We start from the raw sequence: 21,641 nt of genomic DNA, 5'->3' as shown, positions 1-21,641 counted from the left end.
GAAGGAGTTGTTTGATATACTAAAAAATTGTTTGAGTATGATTTCATACCTTGTTCATAACATGAGCATTGGCCTTAGCCAGCACCATGGGCATGTCTTCAGTAGTGGTTTTGAATTTGTAGTTGCTTGGGTGCTGACGATACTTTTTTTCACTCAGGATCTCACCGGCTTTCTTCACCTTCTCAACATCCAGTGAACCTATAGGCACCCATCCAATACCCTGCAACACCTTCAGATCCTCCTTGTAAATTGCCTGGACAAAACAAAAGGCTTTATTGCAGGGAAAGTTTCCCAAAACTTTAAAAATATACATTCTTAAACATGAAAACTTTCCACAAAGATTGATACTCACATCACTCTGCAGGTCATATGCATGTCTGGCCTGCACAACATCATTGGAGTCTGGCAGGCAGGTCCAGTTGTGCAAACGGGTGATGTAGTTGGCATGGTTGACCTGAATCTGGTTCTTCTTGGCCAGTTCAAATGACAGCATGTCCACTGGCAGGTGGAACTTGGTCTTGGACATGTTAAAGTCCTTCTTGTACAAAGCATCACTGGCAATCTTTGCTGAGTTCAGAGCCAGCATGAGCAGAGGGTCATCCTGGATGCTGCGAGCACCGATGTGGTGACCAACCTGCTTACGGTATCCTGTCTTGTACTTGTACTGGAAAGGCAAGTGTGAGAGTTTTGATGGCCAAACTCTTGTGAGGGGGAAAACATAAGAAAGTATATTTACAGTAGGTAGTAGAGTATAGAAATACTACACAGACACTTACATCACTAGCAATAGCAGTGGAGGCCTTGGCAGCCTGGACTGCAATGGCATCAGCACCAAGATTATGGCCCTTCTTCTTGGACAGCTCATTGTCCAATTTGTACAGTGTCTGGAGGGACAGAGAAAATATCAATTTTTAAAAAGGAAAGCATGTCTACTTTCAAATTTATATATTAATACAATAACTTGAAGTTTTCTATCCATTTCCTGTCTGTGTTGTGGTTACCATTGGGCATACAGTACTGTGCAAAAGTTTTAGGCACATCTGATCAGTCCCACATTTATCCTGACAGATTACAACAACCCCAAACATACCTGAGTTATAAAGAACTATCTTCAGAGACAAGAAGAACAAGGCCTTCTGCAACAGATGGTTTGGCCCCCACATTGCCCTGAGTCAGTCTGAGATTACACAAATGGACTGAAGCAATTGGAGCACCCTACCTGCCAAGTACCTTGAAAAACTATGTGCAAGAGCACCTAAGAGAACTAGTGTTGTTTTAAAGAGAAAGGGTGGTCAGAGCAAATACTGATTTGATTCAGTTTTTTTTGTTCATTGCACCTTGAACGAAGTTAATTGATAAACAAAAACTGTTCATGACATTATTTTTTAAAGCATTGCCACTTTACTTTTAGTGCCTACAACTTTTCCAGAGTGCTGTAAATTTTTGATTATGAATCATGAACATTATTCAGCTTGGCCTCTGATTGTTGAAACTATGTAGAAAAATTAAGGTATTACACTATACCTCACTGTAGTTTCTCTTGTTTCCTCTGGCCAGAACAATGTCCATTGCATCAGGCATGATGTGGATTGAGGTCTTGTCTTCCTCCCAGGCTTTCATGTAGGATTTCTAAAAACCAAAATGTACTTGGTTTGATTTCACAGGTATAAATAATACTTTCATAATTTAATAATTTCATATTCGGTCGTATACAGTACCTTATCCATAATCTGGTTATTGGCAGTGGCCAGTGCCAGGTCCATGGACTGCATGTCCTTGGTAAATTTGAAGTTGCTAGGATGCTGACGGTATCGTTTCTCACTGAAGATCTGGCTTGCTGTTTTTGCTTTCTCGACATCCAGCGATCCGATAGGAACCCATCCCATTCCTTTTATGAAGCTTTCATAATCAGTCTTGTACTGGTTCTGAGGGGGAGTATCAACAAAATCAGTATTCCTTGACAATGCAGCAAAGCTACATACAGTAATGGTAACATTAATGTAAAACTCTGGATTTTTGTTTTTAAATCTTCTATGAATAAGTCACACTCTCTACATACATCACTGGCAATGAATTGCATGTTACGAGCCAGTTGCAGGTTCATGGCATCAGGCAAAACCGTGTAGTGGGAGATAATCTTCTTATATCCAGCCATAGTTTGAGCAGCAGTGGCATGCTTGGCGTGAGCCACACTCAACATGTCCACTGGGGTGTGATACTTCAGCTTGGCCTTGTGGTAGTCCTTCTTGTAGTTCTTTTCACTCTGTATCTTAGCCACCTCCATGTAGTGAACCAGTAGAGGATCATCCTGAAGGCTGCGGAAGCCAACATGATGGCCTCTGGCCTTCTCATAAGCCAACTTGTATTTGTACTGTGAGAGCAAACACACACTTTGTCACTCACAGAGATTGTATTGTTTTACAATATGAATTTTAGCAGCTACGGTACATTGTGAATATTAAATGCATACAGGAAGCTTATTACAACTTACATCACTAGCAATAGTGGTACCAGACTTGGCAGCCACAATGGGGATGGCATCTGCTTTGAGGTTGTAGCCCTTATTGGCCATCTCCACAACACCGGCTTTGTAAAGTTTCTATAAAAGACATACAAGTAAGATAACAGGGAAATAAAAAAGTGTTTATATTCACAAACCGACATCATTAACCATATACAGAACTAATTATTACAAGCTGTTGATTTATTAGTTTCAACGACCCCCTTACATTGCTCATATTGAGGGCATTAGCTTTGGCCAGGACAATCTCTGGAGCATCTGGCATGAGGTGGACTGCCAGTTTGTCCTTTTCCCAAGCTGCAGTGTATGCTTGCTGTAAATGAAGACACCAGAAATACAAATTAATGATCATGGTTATAAACAAGATTCTTAACATTTTTGTTGCCCTGTACTCATAGGAACAGTTAAACAAACAGCACCTTGTTCATGATCTGGTTGTTGGCAGTAGCCAGAGCCAAGTCCATGGAGTCCATCAGCTTGCTGAACTTGAAGTTGGATGGATGACTGCGGTACTTGTGTTCGCTCAGAATCTGTCCGCCAACTTTAGCGGTCTCAACTGCAAGTGAGCCAATAGGTACCCATCCCGTACCTCTGACATAGTTGTTCCATTCAGACTTGTAGTCACACTGAAAAAATGAGACAATAAGGTTATAAATGTTTAAATGAAGTACACTATGTATATTCAATGTCCTTGCATTTCAAACACGGTTTAATCCAGAAAGACATGATTCCCTAATAAAACTGTCACTGCTACTTACATCACTTGACTGGGTGTTCATGGTGCGACACTGCTGCAGGTGAATGTTGTCAGGCAGAAGGAAGTAGTTGTGAGGGATCTTTCTGTAACCTGTATAAGTCTGAACAGCAGAGGCGTGCTTGGCATGAGCCACACTCATCATGTCCACTGGTGTGTGATACTTCAGCTTGGCCTTGTGGTAGTCCTTCTTGTAGTTCTTGTCACTCTGTATCTTAGCCACCTCCATGTAGTGAACCAGCAGAGGATCATCCTGAAGGCTGCGGAAGCCAACATGATGGCCTCTGGCCTTCTCGTAGTCTTTTTTGTATTGGACCTAACAGAAAAAGAGAAAGGAATAGTTACCTGTAAATAGTAGTGACCGTTTCAGTTACATGGAAAAACGTACTGAACACATTCTGTGTTGGGTAGATTTATGATTTACATACATTGCTGGCAATATGTCTGCCTTGCTTGGCATGCAGGATGGGAATAGCATCAGGCTTCATGTCGTATCCCTTGGCAATATCTTCTAGCCACTTCTGCTTGTACTGACTCTGTGGATAAAAAGCAAAGTGTTAGGTACACAGATGATGTTGACATACACATGGCATTTCAGGCAAGTCATATTCCTTCGGCTTGAATATTTGCTGATAAAACAGCATCTAACACAAGTTTTCAACTAATGTATTGTGCTCTAACCTCGCTAAGTGTCTGGGCGTTAAATTTAGCCTGGAGGAACTCGGGGCTGTCAGCAGGCAGATTATAGGTGTGCAGGAACTTCTCGCCAGAAGCTTTGTACGCAGTCTAGAGGAAAGAGAAAGAACATGGAATTTCTGTAACATACTTGTAAGAGAAGTTTTGAGCGGACATGCATTATTATGTAAACATATTATAAAGAGAAGACATTCTTACTTTGTCCCACTGCTTCGTGTTGGCCAGAGCCAGAGCCATGTTCATGGCATCAGTCTTGCTTGTGAATTTGAGAGAACTGGGATGTTGGCGGTAGCCTCTTTCATCCAGCGCAGCTGTAGCAGTTTTGGCCTTCTCAACATCCAGAGAACCAATAGGGACCCACCCTGTGCCTTTACAGTAATTGCTATAATCTGACTTGTAGACATTCTTTGGGCATATAAAGAAAAAAGATAATATGTCAAAATTTGTGGATGAGTTCACAGTCTTTACAGTGCATATTGTTCTGCTAGTTTGTATATAATCCATTTGCTTATATATGCACCAATTACATTAGTATTACACCATGGTAACATTTAGGTGAAAGGTGAAAACATACATCACTCTGAATCTCCATCATGTTGCGACACTGCTGCAGTTGAATGTTGTCAGGCAGAAGGAAGTAGTTGTGAGGGATCTTTCTGTAACCTGTATAAGTCTGAACAGCAGAGGCGTGCTTGGCATGAGCCACACTCATCATGTCCACTGGTGTGTGATACTTCAGCTTGGCCTTGTGGTAGTCCTTCTTGTAGTTCTTGTCACTCTGTATCTTAGCCACCTCCATGTAGTGAACCAGCAGAGGATCATCCTGAAGGCTGCGGAAGCCAACATGATGGCCCTTTGCCTTCTCATAAGCCAACTTATACTTGTACTGTGTAAAAAAAAACAATAGGTATTATGAATTACAGTACTGAATGCAGGAACATTTGAATAGTATTATTAATAGCATAATCACAACTTACATTGCTGGCAATGTCTCTGGAAGATTTTGCTGCAACAATAGGAATAGCATCTTCCTTCATTTGATGTCCTTTGAGCAGATCTTGACGATGAGCATAGGTGTAGTAATTCTAAATAAAAAGATCATCAGTGTTATGTTCCAGGTATAGCAACAATTTAATTTCTATATAAATTTTATACATGCAGAAAGACTGGAAAATATTATATAGGAGTCTGCAACTAACCTGGCTGATGTTGACAGCATTGTATCTGGCTTGCATCAGTTCAGGGGCATCAGGAGGGAGATGGTAAGTGTGCATGAACTTCTCTCCACTGGCCTTATACTCTTTCTGCATAAATACATTTAAGAGATTAGCTTATGTCTATTCTGAAAAGGAATTCATAGACTAAAATCATGAGATTTATATTTGAGCAAATTAAGAAGTTATTCTGTTTTCTCCTCCTCACCACATTCAGGATCTTGGCATTGGCCTTGGCCAGCTCCATGTTCATGGAGTCAGGAGTACTGGTGAATTTGAGGGTGTCAGGGTGCTGGCGGTACTTTTTCTCATCCAGAGCTGCAGCTGCTGTCTTGGCTTTTTCCACCTCCAAGGAACCAATGGGAACCCAGCCAGTTCCCTTAACTGAGGTCTCATAATCCAATTTATAGTTATGCTGGAAAGTAAAGGAGACAAGAAATGCAAAGAGACAAGAAAAGCAAAAGTATCAGACCTTTGAAATCACCCTCATTTAGCCAAGACTTTAAGTATTTATTTAAATTATGTTACAAATGCTCCTTAAATGTAAATTAAACTTACATCACTGGAATTGTAGTTCATGTTTCGAGCAAGGTCCAGACTCATAGAGTCAGGCAGAAGACAGTAATTATGGTGGTGCTGCTTGTAGCCTATGAAGGTCTGCACTGATGAGGCATGTTTTGCATGAGCCACACTCAACATGTCCACTGGGGATTGGAACTTCAGCTTGGCCTTGTGGTAGTCCTTCTTGTAGTTCTTGTCACTCTGTATCTTAGCCACCTCCATGTAGTGAACCAGCAGAGGATCATCCTGAAGGCTGCGGTAGCCAACATGATGGCCCTTTGCCTTCTCATAAGACTTTTTATATTGGACCTAGAAGTTGAAGGGCATGTAGCATTTCTAATTATTGATCAAATTCAGTTAGCATTGAAAGGCTTCTAATGATTATAGGATGTAACAAGAAGTACAGTATGTCTGGTACATTGCAAGTTAAAAGGAGTTTGACCCCAAGTTGGTTCAGCCTTTCAGAAAACTTACATCACTGGCCGCATGTCTGGCAGCTTTGGCAGCGACAACAGAGATAGCATCAGGCTTCATGTCATAACCTTTAGCAATAATATCCTGCCAGGCAAGCTTGTAGTAGTTCTGAAATGACAGATAATAAATATATAGAGCAACAAAAGATATGAACACTGAAGTTTGGCATGGACTCACTACATATTTAAACACAAATACATTTTTCCACCTACAGTATATGTTGCTGCATAAACAGCTATATACAGCATATGATGTATGTAACATCACATTCAGGAGCAAACTTATTTAAATTTACCCAAAATTACTGCTTCAAAAGTGTGCTATGAGAAAATATTTCCTTTATATAATTCCAAAAATGTGATATCTCAACATTTGTATGCATCACCTTGCTGATGTTGTAGGCATTGCACTTGGCCTGCAGGAACTCAGGGACATCAGGAGGCAAAGAGTACTTCTGATGAACCTCTTCAAGACCTCTCTTGTAGAATCGCTGTAACGAAAAAAGGCAACAAGGGCAGAAGTCACATGCGCTGTACTTAGAGCAAAGCAAATATGAAAACAATCATAAAAAATGATCTCAGAAAAGATGTGCAGAGTTCTGTACAGAAGTAACACTGAGATTGATGGTAGACTCACATCACTCCTCTGAAGCTGGTTGACCTTGGCCTGCATCATGATGGGGTGGTCATGGATTGCTGTGAAGGGGACTGTGTCTGGGTGTTGTCTGTATTTTTTCTGTAATAAACGTGTAAATTAACCCATTATGTGACAAAAATTCTGCTGACCATCAAATATGTATTTTTTTTAATGTCAAGAGTGAATCTGTAAAGAGGGGTATAGTGGGTACAGGGAGACTGAAGCGATGCTTTTGCACACATACCTCACTAAGGATATCCGCCGCTCTTTTAGCATTTTCCACCTCCATGGAGCCAAACGGGACCCACGGGCTACCCTTGGTATAGTTGTTGTAGTCAGACTTGTACTCGTTCTGTGATGCAGAAAAACCAAAAAAAATTAAATGGTGTCACTGAATAGGTAATTAATCTCATAAGAAACATGCAAGTTTCCTTTAATATTATGATTAAAACCAGTAACCAAACTGACAGCAGTAAGACCTTGTAAAGTCTGTCTATACTTACATCACTCTGGATGAAGCTGGCATTCTTGGCCAGGTCCAACAGCACACTGTCATGGGGAAGGAAGTAGTTTGGATTGATGCTCCTATACCCAGCCATACTGGCAATCGCCTGAGATTTCTTAGCCAAGGTGACTGACAACATATCCAGTGGTGTATGGTACTTGGTCTTTATCTTTTCATAGTCCTTTTTATATTCACGCTGTGGAGATAGGTGAGTAAGTAATTAAGTAAAGATTTATTTATACAGCACTTTTTGAAACAAAAGTTAGAAAGGGCTTCACATTAAAAGCATCAAACAAGCATGGTGGTTACAATGAAGGTTATATTTACAAAGCAGAAAATAGTATACAGTATACAAAATAGAAATAAAATCAACAAACAACAAAATCTATTTCACAAAATGGTGAACATCAGTATGAAAACGCGAGGGAATATAAATTACTTTTGAGAGTTTTTTTTCTAAGTTTCAATAAGAGATTGTTCAACAATGCTGTCCTGTCTCAGCTCAAATAAATTAACAGTATGGGAAATGTAAGTAATTTAGTCTTATGGCAAACTAATGACTTACATCACTTTGGATTTTGGCCACGTGAACGGAGTGCAAGATCTTGGGATCGTCATTAATGCTGAGGGCTCCAACCATTTGTCCCTTGTTCTTCTCATACTCCTTTTTATATTTAACCTGCAAAGAAGAACATAAGGTTATCAATACCTAGATTAATAAAAAAGTACTCAGACAAACTGAGTACTAAATGTAACTGAAATACAAAGCAAACAAGCAAAGCAAGAAATATTGAAATGCCTAATGGCTACTATTGTAGCATACTTACATCACTGGCAATGTTTGTGTGAGCACGGGCAGCAAGGATCGAGATGGCATCGCCCCTGACCTCAAACTTTTTCGCTTTAGATTTTTCCCAATCGTACTTATAACAGTTCTGCAAGGAGAAAATCAAGCCATTCAGGAAATTAAAAATGTATACCAAATTAAAGATGACAGCAAGTCAGTTCAGTTGTTGCTAGAAATGAAGTGTAGAGTATTTACAAATAAACAGTTACTTACATCACTGAGGTTGAAAGCGTTAACTCTGGACTGAATGAAGAAGGGATAGTCTGGGGGCAGACTACACTTGAACTTTGTTTCCTCATACTTTGCCTTGTAGTTCAACTGCAAAAAGAACAAAGTGATAAAATTATGTTTTATTAAAAAAAACTCTTATTTTTCTTTTATATACATATTTTACAAGTACATTTATTTCAAAACAAAGCTGAAGTTAAGGTAAAGTGCTATTTGATGTTCTGTCACTGGAGGGCAGCAGTGTACTAGCTGGGCTCTATCTGAGACATATTGACTGTCCCTTTGCCTACTTCCCCTGCCCCTTGCTGATCAAAGGGTTTATTCTGGGCCAACTGAATGCTTGCTGCTATTTATACTACAGAGAGATGGCTCTCCAGTTTCCATGGTGCCCACAGAAAGACAGCTGGGCTACGTGGATGATTGGGCACATTTTAAGGTGATCTGCATATCTAGGAGAATTTGATCTAGAGCATTAGATGATGGTTTTGGCAATATCAGTCAATAATTGGACAATATAAATAATAATAATGCTCACAATAACCTTATATGAGTCACTTATATGTTTAATATGAACGAAAGAGTAATTAAGAAAGAATTCAAACGACAGCAATATTGATAAGTAATATTACATCACCTTGCTAATCCAATGCTAGTTTCTGAGATATACTCAACCAATTCCAGTTGTAATGCATTTGCATTTTGTATCAGTACTAAGAGAAAATGGTCCATAAATGGTACATACATCACTTAGCTGTTTGGCGTTGACGGCGGCTTGAACCAGAACTGGCGAATCCATCACCTGTGTAAATTTCACTGTGTCTGGATGTTGCCGGTAAACATTCTGCGAACCATAAGATTGAAAAAAATTGTGACATACATATAAGTATACTAAAAGAGCAGTAATGTGAATCTGTTTTACTGCAGAGAAGCATTTTATTAAGAAAGGCTACTCACATCGTTACACTGTTGAAGCTTCTTCGCAGCTTCATATTCAGGCGTAATTGTTTGAGGGAAGAAGCATCTCGTTTTGGTGTCTTCATAATCAGCTTTATATATTTGCTGCAAGATAAAATATGCCAATTGTGAGGAAAGATTTTTGAAGTATTTAATGAATTCTTACTGCAGTGATTTAATTTAGAAAAAAGGTAAAGGAAAATGCAGTGATTTACCTCACTCTTCATTTCCTCAACCCTCTGGCAGTGAAGCGTATAGAGATCTTCATAGCTGCCAACGTAGTGGCCCTTCACCTCTTTTTTATACTTATCTTTGTAATGTGCCTAAAAAAAGGAAATAAAAACGTGCATATTTAAAAAAAAAAAAGAAAAAAAAAAGAAAACAATAATATCATTGGTTTATGAAAAAAGAAAGTCTTGCATCTCATAGAGGATTCTTACATCAGTGAACTGTTTAAGTACTGAGTCCATCTGAAACTTGGGCGTGTCACAGTAGTTGATGCTGAAACCCCTGGATTTCTCATAGTTGGCCTTATATACTTTCTGAAAGGAATATAAAAAAAAACAAAGGATGAATTGAAAAATCAAAACTAAATCTCAAAAAATATATTAACAGTTAAACAAATCATCTGTCAATATGGTACACAAAGTAGATGAGACTCACCGGCTAAATGCACACATTATGTCAGTAAGACTGGTAACCTGATCATTTAAACAGTCACCCCTTTTTTTAGTTAACGGTCTAACATGAGTAATTGTCAAATTCATGCAAGCGCCATCTCTGTCAAAACAGACATGAAGACCAGTAATGATACATTGTTATTGTATTTGTGCACTACTTCTAGGATTTTATCGTTTGTTTTCCCCCAAAATATCATCCATCATCTTTCATAAAATCAGCTGCGATCAAAATCCCTTTCTAAATAATGTTCTTCAGACACCTACATCACTGAGGATGGTGCCAGCGTATCTGAGCTGTCTGAGGAGAGGATTCTCAGTGGCGGGGAGCGTGTTGTAGTCAGACTGTGCTTTTGTCTTCTCATATTCCTTCTTGTATTGGACCTAAAGACAGAAACGTGGAGCTTATTGTCAGTAAGAGGAGAACAAAGTGTGTTGATCAGGTGTATTTAACTGGTTGATACGCTTACTCATATTAAAAAAAACAAAACATTGGTACAGTCAGTCATGGTAGAACAAAGGAATGTCTGAATGTCTTTATTGTTTCGAAAAAAATGATGCATGTTTGCATCCAGTGTGAATGTGTGTATGGCTATGAGCTATACAACAGCTGAAAAAGACTATTCACATAGTTTGATATGTTGTTACTGGTGAAACTACACACTGAACTTTTACAGTGACAGTGAACCAAATGTAGATCTCTCAATCATGCAGTGCATGTGTGAGCACACACCCAGCATGTCCCCGTGTCAGCGTGGACTCACTGTGTTGACTCACACTCTACTCTGAGACACAGGTCAACTCTCTGTCGTGTCTTCCACATGAGACACTACCTATAAAAATATTCTGATACATTTGTGTGTGTGCCGGTGTGTTTGTGTTTATGCGGACTTACCTCACTAGCAGCAACACAAGCCTTCTTGTTTGTGTCGTAAACTGGTGTGTCTGTTTGCATGAAATAAATTTGGTCTTTTATATCCTCATAATGTTGCGTGTATACTCTCTGGAAAGATATGGGATTGACGGTTAGATACAGAAAAATGACAAAATAAGACTATTCTGAAAATCATGTCCCTTTTCTAGAAGTAAGCTCTTACATGGCTGAAGTTTTCCATCGCCACCCTGGCATTGGCCACATCAAAGTAGGGCGTCTCACACCATTGACCCTTCACATTCTTATTGTAATCTTCCTTGTACTTTAGCTGTGGGGATAAAATAACAACATTAGAAGACATATTATCAAGAAGAAAGATCTTTCTGTGGAGTAATGTGTAGATATATCTTCATATGTTTAATTGTTGTTGAATAATGTGTTGAACACTTTGAGACTGACTGGAATCTCTGTAATTCAAACCTATTGTTAGCCTCTCCCTTCCAGTTAAGTGTGGTCAGTAATATCAGAGAGCAGGTGGCCAATTATCCCTAACAATGACATGGGTTTGGTTGTTCTCTGGGGGCTCTGTTTCCATGTAGGTGCACTGTGCAAAGTGCCGGTTTGAGACTCAAAAATATAATTATTCTGAGAAGCATTAAAATGTATTACTTTCCTGTGCCTATATGGCATTGTGATGACCGCCCTGAACCTAACCAACCCAAAACACAGCAGATAATGTGTAACAATGGATTTCCCCTAATTCTACATCGTTTCCAATTAAACTGTGGTGGACCCACACACCTCCAAACATAAAAATAACATAAGTGTGTTGTCACACCCATTGCACACTGTCTATAGTGCACTTTAATGTGCTTGCACTATTGTTAATAAAGAATAGGGACCTGAGAGTGTATGAAAACACCATATACATAGTTTTTCTATTTTTTTTATACCTTACACTGAATATTGCTTTAAGTAAGCATTACTTGGGTTTAATTGTCTAGCTAATTTATGAATAAAGCTTACTGGAAGCTTAATTAATAAAAGGGATAAATTCATCACCTTATCTACCTCCATCTTCGTGTGTTTCTTGTATTTGTTTTATACTTAAACAGTGTGTTTGAGAGCCAGTTTCAAATTCTTCTGCTTACATCACTGCGCTGATCGGCAACTCTCTTGGCCAGCTCCACTTCAGGAGGATCAGCCAAGGAGGTGTACTTGGCCTTGCGCTCATGGTGACCCTTCTTGTAGTGAATCTGTGGGGGCAGAGAGCAGGAGTTGTAATTTACTGAGGTGATTAATTCTCCAACATCAATAGCTGACCTTAGTGCAGAGCCTGCCTCACACAGATCATATCTACATTGACTGGTGACTTCCCTACATCAGCAGAAAAGGTTAAACACAATTGTGTTAAAAAGGAAGGAGGGGAACAAATGGCCATTTTAATTGCCTGCACTGTGAATGGAAAAGGCTACATATGATACATTTGACTCAGCACAAACAAATGGACCCTGAAAAAAATATAGAGGGCTGAGAAAATGTGCTTGCCTGTGTGATTGATGCTGAATGGCAATCTGCTAGCGCAGTTAATGTAAAGCATTAACTGTTCAGGTGAATTAAAAAATACACACACACAATCATGACTGTCTCACAGCAATCCAAGAAAGTTGCCATATGGCTTGAAGCCACAACTTACCTGATTTTTATTGAATCAACCATGTCATTAGATAATTACACTGTTTTATATCAGTACACTTTGAGAAACGGCACCAAATGACAGGCACAGATAAAATCTCTTGGGTGTAAAATTCTGTACCTTGGTATATGTAATTTTATTTTATATATCAATATAGTATATCATAATATAGTATATTTCTTGGAAAATCAATTGAAAAACTGCTTAAAGATAACTTAACCAGAAGAGAATATCTGTGTTCAGCCAGAGAGCGGTGCCCTTTAATACCAATATTGCAATCCTGCTTGTTGATTTGCATCATTGATCTCTATGGCCTAACACAATCAGAGATTGTATTAGGCCATAGAGATCTGCCACAGTATAAAGTGTATAAAAAACTCCTCGACAGTTGACAAAATTGTCATAGTTGGTACCACACACAGATCCAAAATCTTAATGTTGTGACAACATTGGTTTTCATTTAATTCAGTTGAGAATTGGGTGTTGATAATATATTCAGCTTACATCACTGAGGGCCTCCTGAGCCTTGGCCACCCTGCGCAGTTCTGGGCTGTCACTGTAAGGGCAGAACAGGGTCTTCTCGTCCTCCCAGGCCTCCGTGTAAAGTTTCTGAACAAGGTGTGAAGTCGTGATTTACTCCGTGCATATAAAATATTTAAGCAGATGCTCATTATTATTATTATGTTTGATCATACAACGATATGCTATTCTAACGTCAGCAGAAATCCTCTTTTGGACATAATTGGACAGATTCAGTGCTTGAAGGCCATTATGCTTACTTTGCTTAAGTTGGTAGCATTCCTCACAGCCAGAACCAGCTCAGGAGCATCAGGGGGCAGCAGGTACCTGTCCTTAGTCTCATCCCACTTCTGTCTGTACAGAACCTAGAAGAGATAAGCCATAACATTGGTGTAAAACAGTCATGAGTAAACATTTTAATGATTTGATTAAACTTTTCTATATTGTTATAAGCTCAGGTAACTCACCTTGCTTATCAGTTCAGATACATGCTTGACATGGGCGATCTCTTTGGCCTCGCCATCATACAAACTTGTTGTCCGAGCCTTATTTCCCTCCATGCGGTATTTCACCTGATGATGATACGTGTAATTTCTTATTATTCATGACTAAAGCAAGATCAAGTCAAGTCTAAGGAATTCAGTTTTATTTTTATCTTCATCTTTTTTTCTACCTTTATTTACCCAAAAAGAAAATCACAATGAATTTTTTCAGCACCTCTGCTCGACATTCACACCGTCTATTGCTGCCTACAGAATTGTTTCCTTTAAGCAATTTTACAAATGGGATTCAAAGAAGAAATCTTCCACTACAGCAACCTACCAACCCTCATCCTCAAAGTTTACACAGCATTATTTGAGAGACAATATCACCACAGTCTTCATTAGTACCTCACTAAGCTGCTCCTGTGCCTTCCTGATGCGAATCATTTCAGGGGTATCAGTGATGAAGGAAGGAGGCGTGCCTCTGGACAGGTCATAGGCCTGCCGGTATTTGTTCTGTAGAGCAATCATTGAATTGAGTACAATATACATGATATACACTGCAACCACTTAAAATAGGGAAAACGTAACTACAGTAAATCGAAGATTTAAGATATTTAAATGAATGGGATTATCAGATCTTTAAAAAATATTTTTTATATTTTTAATTTTATCTAAGCAGATAAATTAAGGACTATAGTTAGGTATTGATTTTAACCCAAAAACCAGACTTATGTCTTACGTGGCTGAACTGCTCCAGCATCTTCTGGCTGTGGGCCAGGTATGGAGTCATGAACTTGGAAGTATCCACCTTGACTTTCTTCCTGACTTTCCTGGTGGGCAAGCCAGACTGCAGGACGACAGAGGGAAATACAATTAATTATCCAACTCAGAAAAGGTCCTAGGTTCCTTGATTACAGACAACATATTGGCGAGGAAGTAAAACTGCATCCATTTACAACAGGGCAATCATCAAAGACACACGGGGGACTCAGTGATAATGTAACAAAACAGATTATTTAATGTATATTGTAACTGTAATGCAAATGTGTTTATGAAATAATGATCTAACATCATCATGGTGAAGAGAAAACTCTTACCAAATTGATATCAATTTGTATGAGTCTGCAGTATACCTATTGCTCTAATTACTCACGTTTAATAATTGAAGTAACTCAAGTCAAGATTTAAAGGGATATGAATAAAGCAATAATTTATTCTACATGGAAGTCAGTGAGTTACAATAATGCCATAATTATGTACTAACATAATGCAAGATGAAGGGTGACTAAAGAACAGACAAAAACAAACAAAAGAGCTGGATTTACAGTTACACGTACAGTATCTATTAGTGCAGTGTGCTGCATGCAATGTCAGGCCGAGCAACATTTATACATGAGGGGTGCAGTATCTCATCTGTTGGGCCGTGAAGCCACAGTTAACCAAATTGCAAGAAGCCATTAACTACCCAAAAAGCAGACATTTGTTGGAGATCACATTAAAATGTAACATTGGCTAAAAAGTTATATCGTAAATCGCTGAAAAAGAGTTTAATGTTCATGCAGTTTTCACTGAATTCTAGTGTTATCTCTAATTTTAAAGGCTTTAACTTAAAAGATTCCCAAGACCAAAGACAATATGTCTTCAATGAAATAACCAGATTATCCATACAGGCATGCAGACAAGGAGGGGGATGCACCAATGTCAAGACAAGGGAGGGTATCCTGCACTGTATGAACTGTTGTCCCTTGGGAGGAGTTGCTTTACCTGAACGAACTGAGTGTTGTGCTCAGTGACAGTCGTCGTTGAAATCTGCTCAACATATTACAAATATAGGACACACTCTGGGGTTTCAAAACTGCCAGAACAAGTAATGGGAGAAACAGCACAGTATTTCTATTGGATTGAGGGTGATATTTCCACAGCTCTGGTGCTCTGACTCTTCTAGTATAACAAGTAGGAAATCACTCGACACTGCGTCACATTACTAGTTCTTCTGTCAAATGACCTAAAGCAGTCCATCAACTGCATAAAATCAGAGAGCACTGTCATCAGGGATTTTTGTTCTAACCTGTAATAAACGGATTCCTTCTCCTCAGAGATGAATATTCTGTAATTGTGACAAAAGTCTGATTAAGCCTGTATCCTACAGAGGAAAGAGAAGCATTTATATCCTCAGTGTTACGTGGGCCTGACCGCGCTAAATCTTTGATCCTCTGACCAAGTCTATAAACACCAGGCACTCACATGACAATAATTCTATTCTCATTTGTCATTTCATAGCCCATTGTTCCTGTTATCAGTTGCTACAGTACACAGCAGTACACAAACTGTTTACACAGAGCTTTATAATCTCTATGCCTGTTCAACCACAGCTCTCTTGGGTTTAAAAGGTTGCTTCCCCCAAATTACAAAATACACATTTTCTCACCTCTAGTATTATCTAGCCATGCAGATAGTTTTGGTTGTATTTTAAAACATGAGTTTTCTGCCTTTACTCCAATACAGTGGAGGTGAATGGGATTTCATTTGTGATGCTCACATCATTGATGAAGGACATTAAAAAAAAAAAACAACAGCAACTTGGATTTCAAGAAATAATGTCCCTGTTACTTTAAATAATCCACAGAACAAACTGTCAAAATTTTTTCTTAGGAACTACTTTCTTCTGAAGAAATAGTCTCATAAAATAACTGTTGACAGTTGTTTCTGTGGATTATCCAGAGTAACAGTTATACTGTTTCTGGGAAGAGATGTCATTGCTGTATATTTTAAATGATACTCTTCAACGCTGCTGAAGAGCACCACAACTGAAATCCCACCTACCTTCATTGTAATGAAGAAGAGGGAGAAATTCCAAAGATCGATATCCCCAAAATCTAGGCGTATAACCAGACATTTCTGCATTGTTAGATATCACTTAAAGTAAGAGAGAAAACAGATTTTTTTTTTTTTTTGGAATTTGGGAAAAACCCTCCATGTATGGGGAGGCTTTCTTTTCTAGTCAAGCACCTCAGGCTACAGTGACTGACAGTATTCCCACACAGAGCATACTGCTCCGTGAATAGCACGTCTAACTCGCGGCCTGTCTGAATTAAACTTCCCTCTACTTGGGCAGTATCACAGTGAAACATGAGGCTGAACATTATGATTCAAGTGGCTTTGGAAGCTGACCAATAATCCCTCAAATCTACCACAAATCTAGGAATAACCAGAGCTGAGTGAAAGAACATCTCAATCTTTTTTATCAACATTTGTAAGAGGCTTCGATATCTGAATCTATCAGACAGGAGAGAACCATAGGTGTAGATGAAACACTCGATTTTATTAAACATACCCACGAAGCGGTTCGAAAACAACCTCTCTCTAACACCTGCCAGGCAGTTTTTCCATGCATCCTTCTTTCCTAAGCAAATTTCTAGCACTGTGACGTTAACACACTTGGATTACGATTTACAGCACAGTGAGTCTTCTCACTTGCCCCCCTCTCTCTCTCTTGCTCTCTCTCTCTCTTTACTTCTCCCTCCACTCCATCTCTATGCCAATGTGCCATAGATGTCCACTTCTAAATTCGACTGAATGCCAGAGAACTCTACACTCCACCCATTAATGACCTGAGGAGCTAAGTCATTTTTTTAAGTTAATATGAAGTAAATACTCATTATCACAATGATTCATAATATAGATCATTATCAAATGGAACTTAAAAAACAACAACTTATAAACAACTACACTCATTATGAACTAGGTCTTTCTATATCCTTGTGAAGGTGTTGTGGGTTTTCAACTATATGCATATTTTCATATCTGACCTGAGAAGCACTATGTTTCTCCCCATTCTGTAGACCAAATAAGAAGCCGTCTTACTATTTACTCAAAACAATGCAAAATTTCTCCACAGTGTAGATGAAAGTGCTAGTGAAATCAGAGTGTATTGATTTTGTTGGTATCCATCTGTCCCGCGTCCCAAACATCATCAAAGATTTACATCTTTGCAGTAAAGATAGTAAATCTATTTGAATCAGCTGATATGTTATATAGGAGTTAAATGAAAACAACTCATCGATGGGTATGTTCAGGTCATATTATGTAGCCAAAAACATCATTCAGACCTCCCTATAAGATATCAGCACCGTTAAGAATGAACAAATACGAGGCTATCTTTAATCCTATTTCACCAGGAAATATGGGATTAAGCTGTTAGCCTTCTGTTTTCACTCTTCCATTGGACACTGATAAGGAGAGCTTCAACAACACAATAATTCATATATAAAAATGGACTCTAAATGCAGCATAAAAACATCCTGAAATCTGGGTGGTGTGATGTTTGATGACATAATCTGGAGACAAATATTACCGGAGGTTGGTGATGAATACCACATTATATGATTGTTGTAACATGTGATGAAGAATTTCAACAAAATGGTAACTTCCAGAAACTGGCACACACACATTGAATGTAATCCAAATTTGCACTATCTTTGCTACACAGGAAAAAATAACATCATAATTTAGGTATCATTACAGCTCTGCGAAATGTGTTCATCAATAGGTTAAGTATGGTCGGAGATAGCCAAGGGCCTGCTGCAAAAAGTCAGTTACATTAAGGTTGTAAAGTCATGGAAATAGAGACTTTATCTCGTGCATCTGGCAGTTGTTTAATGATTACATCACTAGACTCCATTTATAATGATGTGGGACTTGGCATAAGTCAATGGCTCAGGTAAAAGCGCCTGCATGTTTAAAAGGACACTGTCAAAATATTTTATCTTCAATTTAAAATAGTTTTGATTTATAGTTGGCTGTTGAGGGCAATGCCGGACTTAAAACTCATCAGAAGGTGTCCGCTTGAAACAGGATCCACCGGCAGGCATGGATGACTGGTTCCATGAACTGCTGACTGGAGGGGGTATCGTCACTAACTTAACTATTCATAGTGCAAGACACTGGACCTGCAGAGCCAGTAGATAACTTCAGTCTACTGAATCGAATGTAATTATATCTCAGGTCCTAATCATATTTAGGCACAAAACAACAATAAATAATTAAGTATAGTATTGAAAGTAAAGAAAAGCAGTCTTCCATTTTACAATTAATGTACAAAACCCGTGAGAAAATGTTCACTTACCTCTTCTACAATCTCCTCCTCCTCCTCCTCATACTCCTCCTCCCCCTCCTCCTCATACTCCTCCTCAAACTCCTCATATTCCTCCACAATTTCCGTCATTTTGGGACGGCTTCAGAGGTTCTACAGAAAAACACAGATTACATTTTGAGGCATTCTTGAATGAACTCTGAATGAACAAGGTTTGGCCTCATAAGCATAAGGATATCTAATGGGGAAGCGAACAATGTAACAGTGTGGCAAAGTTAACTTAAATGTTCTATCAGTGGCACCACATTACAATTTCAAACTGCACATACTGGGGCTAGAGACCAAAGGACAATTGCACCAGAGATATTTCAGGATGCAGACAGCCATATCCCGTTGAAGTCAATTACCTTATTCAAAAACAGGAATATTAAACAGCAAACACATGCTATAAAAAAAAATATAACACCAACACACTGATGTTCAACCAATGTGCATGCCATACCAGACTCCCGCAGTATTTCCTGACAGTAAGGAGGCCTCACTTGCCATCCACTAGGGTCTCAAACTGATAGTCCGACTTTGTCTTTTGCCCCAATCCTAAACAAAGCAATAAGAATATGTGAAACACCTCAGAGACTGTGCTACAAGTGTAAATCAATAATTACAAAGGGAGAAGGGCAGATTAGGAAGGTGAGACTCTGAGTGCATTATAACAGGCCTCTGCCTTTGAATGTGCAACATCCACCCCTCCTCTTTCACTTGCCACAACACAGCTCAAAGAACTGTGCCTCCTGGCTGAAGGTTGGCGACAGCTGCCCAACAGTGTTTCAGCTATTTGACATGTAAGCTAATGCCACAGCCTGATTGGCTGACTCTCTTTAGCAAAAGGAGATGCAATGCCTTCTGAGGCTGCAGGTTAAATATAGGATGGTACACTAACTACCTTTTTTTAGCACTTGATTGTACTCTCTTTAAATTAAAATATATTTTTCTGTCAAATAACAAGAGAAATAGGCGGAACAGTTGAGATAAACGGACAAAATAGCCAGGAAGGTGCTGAGATTGTGAAAAGAAGACAGAATGGCCAGACTGCTGCTATAATTTCAGATACATCCAAAGGTAGGCCTGGTTTGATCTTGCTTGAATCCTGCAGTTCTGAATTGTTTGGTTTCTCCTTCAACTGGCAGCAGAGCCTTCACAGTCTTTTTTCCTCCATCAGCTGTGTTCCTGGATCCAAATGGCAGCAGAGGTTGGAAATGATGGAAGTCCAAGCAGATGGAAAGCCATGCAGGGTGTAGAAAATATGGATATTTGTGCTTTTTCTCCTTTCCTTTGCTTACCAGATATTTTAAAGTTTAATGGTCTCCCAAGCCGCCAAAGCCTCCCCAGCTTCCCTCCAGAGAAACACTGGGCAACAGCACACAGCTGCAGTTTCTACCGAGGTTATCATGTGGCCGACACAGCCAATCACAGGGCAGTGCTCTCAGGTTTCAAAATCTAAATATACCTAAGTGATCCTTTCAGAAAAGAGCACCTGTTGAGACTAATGCATCAGCGGTACAGTTATGAGGAAGGTAGTGGGGCACGCGTGGTGGGGTCTCAAGAAAACAAAAGTCAACCTCAACTGCACCAGTACCACCCTGTCTCAATGGGTATATGTTGGTTGTGATGCTGACAAATGTAACTGATTTTTGTAAAAGGTTTGGAAGTAGGTCTGACCATTGATAAGAATATGAGTTTGAGCTTGAGAAAAGAAGGTTAGCTAAAGGCCTGGCAGGGCTGTGGGTGCCAGATCTGTTGAGGTCATCTGTTAGCTGACCTGAACTGGCTAGGTCCTGTCAAGAATCAGGTCAACGCCAAAGTGAAGACCTGTGAGACAGAAAAAAAGAAACAAGTACATGCAAACCACAAACACAAAACTACTCAAAATATTACAAATGTGACTCTGTCTGAAAAAATGAATTCTGATAAATCCCCAATGCCCCTTGGATTAAGGATAAAGCCTGTAAATTAATAATGAGCCACCCTGGGCAGGTCTTTGTTTGGAATGAAGATTGAGGATATCTGATACATTTAGGCCACTGAGGGCAGAAGTGCTAATGTACCGTGCAGACAGTTTTTTGCTTCACATTGATTACAATTAAATTTAACCTTGTTGCCTTGTATGTTAACAAAACCTTAAAACAACATGACTGCCACTAGCACGTCAGCTCTAGAGGCAGTCCTATATATATTCACTTCATGTTACAAAATAGACTAGACAAATTCCATTTAACCACTCGCAGGACAAGTGACTGCTACCCAGGTAAAAAAAAAAAAAGCAACTTTTCAACGTTTCAAAGGGACAGAGCAGACTGCTAATCAAGTTTCACATGATCTGCGTGCATAGAAAGTATTGAGATTTAAAAATACATCACAAACTATTTCCAGATAACATACAGCATACAGTTGAGGTCCAGCGGCAGCTATGATTAAATCTAACAGCAATTTATGACTAAAATTTGGAAGTAAATGGCATCAACTCTGAATATGCAGGTACGGTGACACAGGACTTAAGACAAACAATGAAAAATGTACCATATGGACATTTCCTCTCTTCAAATTATGTGTCTCTACTTCTCTGGTATGTCATAATCTTTACTCTCCCTCTTTGTGCCAGACGCAGGGTGCTACCCAGGGACCAAGATGGACAGCAGCAGCTGAATGTCTCTCTCTCTCTCTCTCTCCCTCTGGAGAAGTGGTAATGGCCATTCTATTCTGTGATGCACTGGGTGACTGTAGCTTGGTCCTCTTTAGCAACATCACTGCAGTTCTGACCTCATCTAATCTGCAAAACTGAAGTAGTCATGTTTAAAAGGGTGAGTTAACCTAAATTACAAAATGTGATTTAAAAATAATATATATAATT

General features: G+C 39.1%; 1 protein-coding gene across 1 annotated transcript in view; it reads right to left on the bottom strand.

The window, feature by feature from the left end:
• Positions 1–21,328, bottom strand: part of neb (nebulin) — a 64,398-nt gene extending 43,070 nt beyond the window's left edge. Inside the window, exons 1-43 of the mRNA XM_040147731.1 lie at positions 21,311–21,328; positions 20,553–20,602; positions 18,767–18,886; positions 15,406–15,450; positions 14,381–14,488; positions 14,047–14,154; positions 13,624–13,728; positions 13,417–13,521; positions 13,142–13,246; positions 12,093–12,197; positions 11,165–11,269; positions 10,963–11,070; positions 10,335–10,451; positions 9,831–9,932; positions 9,606–9,713; positions 9,391–9,495; positions 9,179–9,277; positions 8,422–8,526; positions 8,189–8,296; positions 7,927–8,040; positions 7,360–7,557; positions 7,101–7,208; positions 6,857–6,955; positions 6,606–6,710; positions 6,221–6,328; positions 5,744–6,055; positions 5,394–5,600; positions 5,171–5,275; positions 4,949–5,056; positions 4,546–4,857; positions 4,170–4,376; positions 3,957–4,061; positions 3,704–3,811; positions 3,280–3,591; positions 2,941–3,147; positions 2,730–2,834; positions 2,492–2,599; positions 2,060–2,371; positions 1,719–1,925; positions 1,525–1,629; positions 777–884; positions 353–664; positions 50–253 (exon numbers count right to left, since the gene is read on the bottom strand). Coding sequence (XP_040003665.1) covers positions 50–253; positions 353–664; positions 777–884; positions 1,525–1,629; positions 1,719–1,925; positions 2,060–2,371; positions 2,492–2,599; positions 2,730–2,834; positions 2,941–3,147; positions 3,280–3,591; positions 3,704–3,811; positions 3,957–4,061; positions 4,170–4,376; positions 4,546–4,857; positions 4,949–5,056; positions 5,171–5,275; positions 5,394–5,600; positions 5,744–6,055; positions 6,221–6,328; positions 6,606–6,710; positions 6,857–6,955; positions 7,101–7,208; positions 7,360–7,557; positions 7,927–8,040; positions 8,189–8,296; positions 8,422–8,526; positions 9,179–9,277; positions 9,391–9,495; positions 9,606–9,713; positions 9,831–9,932; positions 10,335–10,451; positions 10,963–11,070; positions 11,165–11,269; positions 12,093–12,197; positions 13,142–13,246; positions 13,417–13,521; positions 13,624–13,728; positions 14,047–14,154; positions 14,381–14,488; positions 15,406–15,450; positions 18,767–18,865 — 5,913 coding nt within the window. The 5' untranslated portion in view covers positions 18,866–18,886; positions 20,553–20,602; positions 21,311–21,328. The remainder of the gene's footprint in view (positions 1–49; positions 254–352; positions 665–776; positions 885–1,524; positions 1,630–1,718; positions 1,926–2,059; positions 2,372–2,491; positions 2,600–2,729; positions 2,835–2,940; positions 3,148–3,279; positions 3,592–3,703; positions 3,812–3,956; positions 4,062–4,169; positions 4,377–4,545; positions 4,858–4,948; positions 5,057–5,170; positions 5,276–5,393; positions 5,601–5,743; positions 6,056–6,220; positions 6,329–6,605; positions 6,711–6,856; positions 6,956–7,100; positions 7,209–7,359; positions 7,558–7,926; positions 8,041–8,188; positions 8,297–8,421; positions 8,527–9,178; positions 9,278–9,390; positions 9,496–9,605; positions 9,714–9,830; positions 9,933–10,334; positions 10,452–10,962; positions 11,071–11,164; positions 11,270–12,092; positions 12,198–13,141; positions 13,247–13,416; positions 13,522–13,623; positions 13,729–14,046; positions 14,155–14,380; positions 14,489–15,405; positions 15,451–18,766; positions 18,887–20,552; positions 20,603–21,310) is intronic.
• Positions 21,329–21,641: the final 313 nt, after the last annotated feature.

Source organism: Xiphias gladius, chromosome 16, assembly GCF_016859285.1.
Source record: "Xiphias gladius isolate SHS-SW01 ecotype Sanya breed wild chromosome 16, ASM1685928v1, whole genome shotgun sequence".
Classification (NCBI taxonomy): Eukaryota; Metazoa; Chordata; class Actinopteri; order Istiophoriformes; family Xiphiidae; genus Xiphias; species Xiphias gladius.
Note: the sequence above shows the minus strand (reverse complement) of the source record. Positions and strands in the feature narration are given on the sequence as shown.